The sequence below is a fragment of the Aegilops tauschii genome, chromosome 7 (genome assembly GCF_002575655.3).
Source record: "Aegilops tauschii subsp. strangulata cultivar AL8/78 chromosome 7, Aet v6.0, whole genome shotgun sequence".
Classification (NCBI taxonomy): domain Eukaryota; kingdom Viridiplantae; phylum Streptophyta; class Magnoliopsida; order Poales; family Poaceae; genus Aegilops; species Aegilops tauschii.
In genome coordinates this window covers 59,587,188-59,593,574 of record NC_053041.3, presented here as the reverse complement: position 1 = coordinate 59,593,574, position 6,387 = coordinate 59,587,188, and the positions used below count along the sequence as shown (strand labels likewise).

The following is a 6,387-nucleotide window of genomic DNA, read 5'->3' as shown; positions in this document are numbered from 1 at the left end:
TTCTGCTCTAGTCTTCACCACAAGAAGGGATATTAGGAGCACCACGTGGTAGATAGAGATTGGAAAGCAGGAGAGAACAACATTATGTGACGGTGGCATAGTTTAAACTTTGAATGGCACTTCAATTAATACTCCCTAGGTAAACAATTGTAGGACGTTTTTATTGTTTAATTTAAACTGCAAAAACATCTTAACAGAGGGAGTAGTTATGTACAATCCTTTTGTTATTGCGAATAAATACAAGAATGTCCCTCCAATCCAAACTAAACCAGAGATGCGTCAATTAATTTAGATTGGAGGGAGTAGTTCTTCTCTACTTTTGAGCATCATTTTCTCCTGGGTTAATTTGATAATTGCCATTCGAATTCTGGCGATTCCGAGAAATGCCACTGCAATTTTCAAACTTTGACGAATGTCATTTCCAATGGCATTTTTCAAAAGTCTGCAGTGGCATTTTTCAAAGTGTGCAAAATTTGCAGTGGCATTTTTCAAAGTTTGAAAATTGTAGTGGCATATGTTAGTATCGCCATAATTCAAGTGGCATTTATCCAATTAACCATTTTCTCTTCCTACGCGGACTACTAGCTGCGTGTGCAAAAACTTATTTAGTGGTTATTAATCGGTTATATGCACGGCTATGCATGAATCTCAAGGTGTGCATATCTGATTCCAAACTGGGAAGGAATTGCAGCAGGGAGACGTCACGTATCCAGCCCTAGCGATCTCGATTTCCTTGCTATAAAAAAAAGAAAGAAAGCCCTAACGATCTTGATGGCCGCGTCTGGCTCTTCCCGCCGCCGCTCTCCATGGCCGGATCTCCCGGCAGAGCTGCTGGGCCTCGTGCTCCTGCGGCTGCCGTCGCACGCCGACCGCGTCCGCCTACCAGCCGTCTGCCGCGCGTGGCGCTCGGGCGCAAGGCTGCAGCACCCGCTGCCGCCGCTGCTCCCCTGGCTAGCCCTCCCCGACGGCACCTTCCTCAGCCTCCCCGACGGCGCCGTTCACCGCTTGCCCATCCCGGACGATGTCTACTACGGAGTCTCGACCGGAGGTGCGCTCTTCCTCATGCACGACGACGGCAGGTTCTCCCTGACGAGCCCTTCCTCTGCGGCGACCGTCACTCTGCCAGATCCACCGTTCTGGTTTCGGACAGATAATAAGATCCGCAAGGTGGTGGTATCGGATCACCTCGTTGCCGTTCTGGACGAATTAAAGGTCGCCGTCTATACTCGCGGCGGCGGTGGCGGCGAGCTAGCAGCATGGGCTAGCACAGCATGCATGGAGTGGGCGCGGCCTCTACACAATTCCATCGCTGACATTGCACTCTTCGAAGGGAAGTTGTACGTCCTCACCCGAGAAGAGGAGCTCCATGTCCTCGACGCCAACGATCAGCACATCACAAACGTCTGCTGCATACGCAAAATCCCGAGCCATGATTATTACGTCCACGACCATATATGGAACTTTGTTGATTATATCAGTCGGGACTACCTCGTCGTGTCCGGCGATCAGCTACTCAGGGTGAAACGAATGATACGTATGCCGTCAATATATAACCCATGGACGGATGACACGGGGATAGATCTGCAACGGACATACCAGTTCGATGTCTTCGAGGCCTCAGACCTGAGCTGCGGCCGTGGACGGTGGAGGGATGTCAATACGTTGATGGGGCGTGCGCTCTTTGTCAGCGAAGGCTGCTCCCAGTCGGTCCCTGCCGCTACCGGCACTGGAATTCGGCAAGATTGTATTTACTTTGTGACCAAAGGTGACATTATCACCATATGCAACCAGGACTGGCTTGTGAAGTGGGCTCGTGAGAATCCCTTTCTCGACTCTGGTGTCTACAACATGAGAGACCAGACAGTAGCACCGCTGCCGTTGGAGACATCAGCGGCGTCCACGCTGGGGACGCGTGATGGTATGTGGCCTCCAGCTTGGCTTTTTCCAAAAACCTGAGTTAATTAGGCTGCTTATGATTCTATCAGGCTACTTAAATAGTACTCCCTCTGTCCGAAAAAACTTGTCCTTAGCTTGTTCCTTAAATGGATGTATGTAGCTGTAACTTGGTGCCAGATACATTCATTTGAGGGACAAGCTTTTTCGGACGGAGGGAGTAGCTAGGAGTATTATACAGGATTTTCGGCCTGTCTGTTGGAATGATTGGAGATGAACTTGTTGTTTACCCATGCTACTTACACACTTTTATTACTTATTAGTTTTCCAGTTTACGACTCTGTCAGACGAATGGCATCCGGTTGCGTCCACTCCAGTTGCACACGAGCTCTCTGACATTGCTCAACTTACTCTTATGAACACTAGCATAATAGATATGATTGATTTGTTTGGGGTCTGTATATCCAGTAATCAGTTATTTTTCCAGCTTGCCAACGCTCATATTTTCCGACCATTATTAGATCCATTGTCAAGGAAATCTTTAACTCGTAGCTGCTCGGTTGGCTGGCAAGTAGGGGATTAATAAGCTAATTGTAAGTTAATCAATTAATCAGACAGTTTATCAGTGTAAGGGCCGCTCTCTATCTAGGGTTTCTCAGCTAGGGTTCATGGAAATTGTAATGGGTAATTAAAAAACACTGTACCTATCCACCCAACCACCCACACAACTACAGGTTCCAGCTACAAGCTATCAACCGAAGCTGCTATCCAAGTCCAAGCCAAATACAACGAGAGTTTTTTTTTTTTGAGAAATGAATACAACGAGAGTTACAAGTTTGTATTTAAACAAGTGGAGCTCCTCAATGGCTACTGGTCCAGTCGGGGTCCGAGAGCCACGTGGGATGAGTTTTCTTGCGAGTGGGCCGAGCGCCAGGCCCACGAGCATCTTTGAAACTTGGTGCATCTTCTCCTAGTTCGCTACATGGACTTCATCTGTTGTCGCGAGAGTACTCTGTTCTTCACTCAAGACCTCTGGTGCATCTGAGCTGCTGACATCCCTCCCTCCTTGAAAACCGGCTTGACCCCAAGCCGTTGCACGTGGAAACTACTTCCTCAAGAACTCCAGGTCCTCCCAAGTGGCTTCAGCAAGAGAAGAATCAGACCACTCAATGAGACCTCGAGCAATTGTGTGTTTACCCACCTGGCGCACACGCTATTGCAACACTTTCAGTGGAACTTGCAGAGCTGAATGAACCGGAGGAAGAACTTTATCAAGTACAGTATCTCGAGGCAAGAAATGCTTTAGTTGAGAAACGTGGAAAACTGGGTGGATACGGCAAATGTGAAGAGCCAATTTGTAAGCCATGTAACCAATCTTGTCCACAATTTGGAACGGCCCATAATACTTAACGCCAACTTGTGATTAGTCCTGGAATATAAACAGAGCTGAGCATAGGGCTGAAGCTTGAGGAAAACTTGAGGTTCCAGCTATAAGCTATCGGCCGAAGCCGCCGTCCAAGTCCTAGCCTTTTTGGAGTATCGTTTTTGTTTTTCTCGCCACAATTTTCATGAATGTCATTTCATCCTGAAATTTTGCAAGCATACAAAACATTTGTCAAGTTTACCATGGTGCATTTGAACTCGGGAGTAGATACTCAATGATCTAGTAATTGTTATGGAAAGCTACTAACCAGCATTTTCTAAGTTCAACAACCTGCATTTTCTAAGTTCATTCAGGCGGTCGACGAGATGAGATAGCCTTCAAGCAGTGCAACATGACTTGGGCGATGTGTGTGTGTGTGTAGCAACACCTCTGTGGTTCCTCTCAGCCTCTCCTTTTGATATCATCTCAGCTGGGGAGGTCCGGAGGCCAAGCGGAGAGTCAGGAAGATAACTGATGTGTGAGGTGAATGACACGCTAACTTGGAATGGCTATTCGTTCCATTAAAGATGAATTAAAGAAGCCTCCGGTCTTTGGAGAATCCTCCCGCATTTTTGCGCACAGTGTTGGAAATATTTGCAGAAGCCAGAAGCCTCCAGTCTGAATGTCAATTAGCGGAAGTCCTCTGCAATTTTAATTCGGGAATCATGGGTTGATCGCAACCGAGTAGCCTTATGTCCAGGAGTAGTGTGCCATTGCATAGCCCCAAAGATTGATTTATATTTCTCAAAAGCATAATAGGCACACCAATTTTCAGGCTGATTTCATGGCCTGCAAAATTATTATTTTTTATGAAATGCAAGAACTTTGGGGGAGATAACAGATCAGCAGTGCCAACAATCATGTCAATATGCAATTCAAATGAACATGCAAAAAATGGATGAGCGCATAATCTGAAGAGGTGGCCGGTGTCCATGAATAGTAGTTTGTATCTTTGAAATTCGTAGAAGGGCATACCAGTATGTTTGAAACTGACAGTGGGGTATTTAGTTTTGACAGAGCAAATAGTATATATCAACCTTGAGTTTGTTGAGGAGGGTAGGTAACGGTATATTGTTGCTAGTTTAGCTGGTTGTGTAACTGCCATTAAATAAAGCGGAGTAGTGAGACCCTCAACAGCATATTTTGTAATTGTGAATCATCGAATGAAATTAGTTTGTGGATTAAAAATCCCAAGGCGCGGAAAATAAAAAATAAACTGAGAGTGGGGTATTTAGTTTGTGGATGGTTAGCTGAGTTTATATTCCCCTCTTTTCGATAGAATTAGATGAAGTTTAGCATAGTGTTGCTCTGAATGTTGCTGGATATTTTTTGTCCAGTTCAGTTTCAGGTTCAAGATAACAAAGCAAATTGATGAGCGGCACACATGGGCATATAGTGTTCTTTAAGCAAAAACATACATAGCACACACTTGTATTTTGATTGAGGTGATCACACACACACACATCAATCAAAACTCGAGAAGTAGAGAGCGAGGAAGAGTAATTTTTTTCTTAGTTGATTATGAAAAAAAATATCTAAAGTCGACTTGTCTGTCCATCAATCAAAAATAAAAGATGCAGAAGAAAGAAAAAGTAAAAGGGAAGAGAGGAAGTAAGTGACAGAGAGCAGCCACCATTTTTTTTTCATGCTCGGGAGCTCCCTTGCGACCTGATGTCATTTGGGGTGGGCACGCCGGATTCCCTTTCCTTGCCCTCAATCTCCGCGCCTGCAACCGCGACTCGGCAGGCAAACCTCACAGGCGTCCCAGCGCACAGCACCCCTCGGCGCGTAGGACGGTGATGCTCCCCTGCGGCGTGCGGGTCGACCTCGACCACTGCCGACTGCAGCAAGCAGCCGCCCCCATCGACGTTGGGCGGCGGCAATGCCAGGTGAGAAGGATGACGAGAGGGTGAAGGCGTCGCGTTGTTGTACTGTTGCCCCCACGGTTGCCAGCTTGAGAGAGGCCGAGAGAGAGAGAGTGAGAAAAGGGGAGGCGAGGAGAAATGAAGAGTTTGCAACCTCTGCATTGTCCATGTTGCCACCACAACTAGCGACCAGCGAGGAAGAGGGAAGGGTGCTGCTAGAAGGGAGAGAGACGAGCTGAGAGAGGACGTCGTGCTGCAGTGCCCCCCCCCCCCCCCCCCTCCCTCCCCTCGCTGTCGTGCTGCAATGCCACCCCACTGCCGCTGCCGTGCCATGGCCCAAAAGAGTCTGACAAAGATATGGGACGGATTTTGGGAGAAGTTGAATCACAAGAAAAGTGTTTCATCTGCCTCACAAAAAATATTAAAATAATAATAATATGTTCTTGCAAAATCTAATATAGTGAAAAGTTTCCAAACAATTGCCTTACAAATCTAGCCAGATATGTAAATCTTATATTACAAAAAAGAAAGAAAAAAGAATTTCTAGTCAGATGTGGTCAATCTAACCACAAAATCTGCTAGCTTTTAATTAGCTGCCGTGATAAATCTAGCCAGACAGACCCTTTGGGTGGATGTGGGGCCTACTTTTGGAATCTAGTGATACAGTTTTCAAAAATAATCATGATCATGTCATTAAACGCCATAGGAATGCCCACCGGTTAGCAAGGGTCTGGCTTGCGCCACCTCCTTGATCGGTGGCAGCACCACAGCCTCCTCGTTCTCTGCATCATGCTTTCTTTTAAGACCATTGCTTCTCTATATATACTATGAGTCGCCATCCATCCGCGGGCGCGCGTGGACTTAGGATTTTGGGCGACGGCGAAGCAGAGGCAAGAGGAGACACGATGCTTCCCCTGTAGCAGATGGATCCACCCTCCTCAGAGCCGGCTATCACAGGCAAGTGCCCTCCCTCTCTTCTCCTCATGCTGGTGCTAATTGATTCAGTATGAGCTCACTCGCCGCTGCCCAGCCCCGAGACGAGGTAGGCCGGCCTGGATAATTGAATGTTGAATCCCTGGGCGAGGAGCCATTCGGCGAGGGTCTCAAGGAAGCAAAAGACCATTTGGCCGACGGCGAGGAAGCTAGGCACGACGGGCCGCGAAGCGTCGCTGTACCTGTATCACGTGTGAGTATTTATTTTTCTTT

General features: G+C 47.1%; 1 protein-coding gene across 1 annotated transcript; it reads left to right on the top strand.

The window, feature by feature from the left end:
* Positions 1-771: 771 nt before the first annotated feature.
* LOC109763748 (uncharacterized) lies at positions 772-1,956 on the top strand. The gene has a single exon (XM_020322611.1). The coding sequence runs from the start codon at positions 772-774 to the stop codon at positions 1,954-1,956; it is 1,185 nt and encodes a 394-aa protein (XP_020178200.1).
* Positions 1,957-6,387: the final 4,431 nt, after the last annotated feature.

Bases quoted from the DNA above. Each gene is read 5' to 3' on its own strand.
- LOC109763748 (XM_020322611.1), top strand. From the start codon at position 772: ATGGCCGCGTCTGGCTCTTCCCGCCGCCGCTCTCCATGGCCGGATCTC.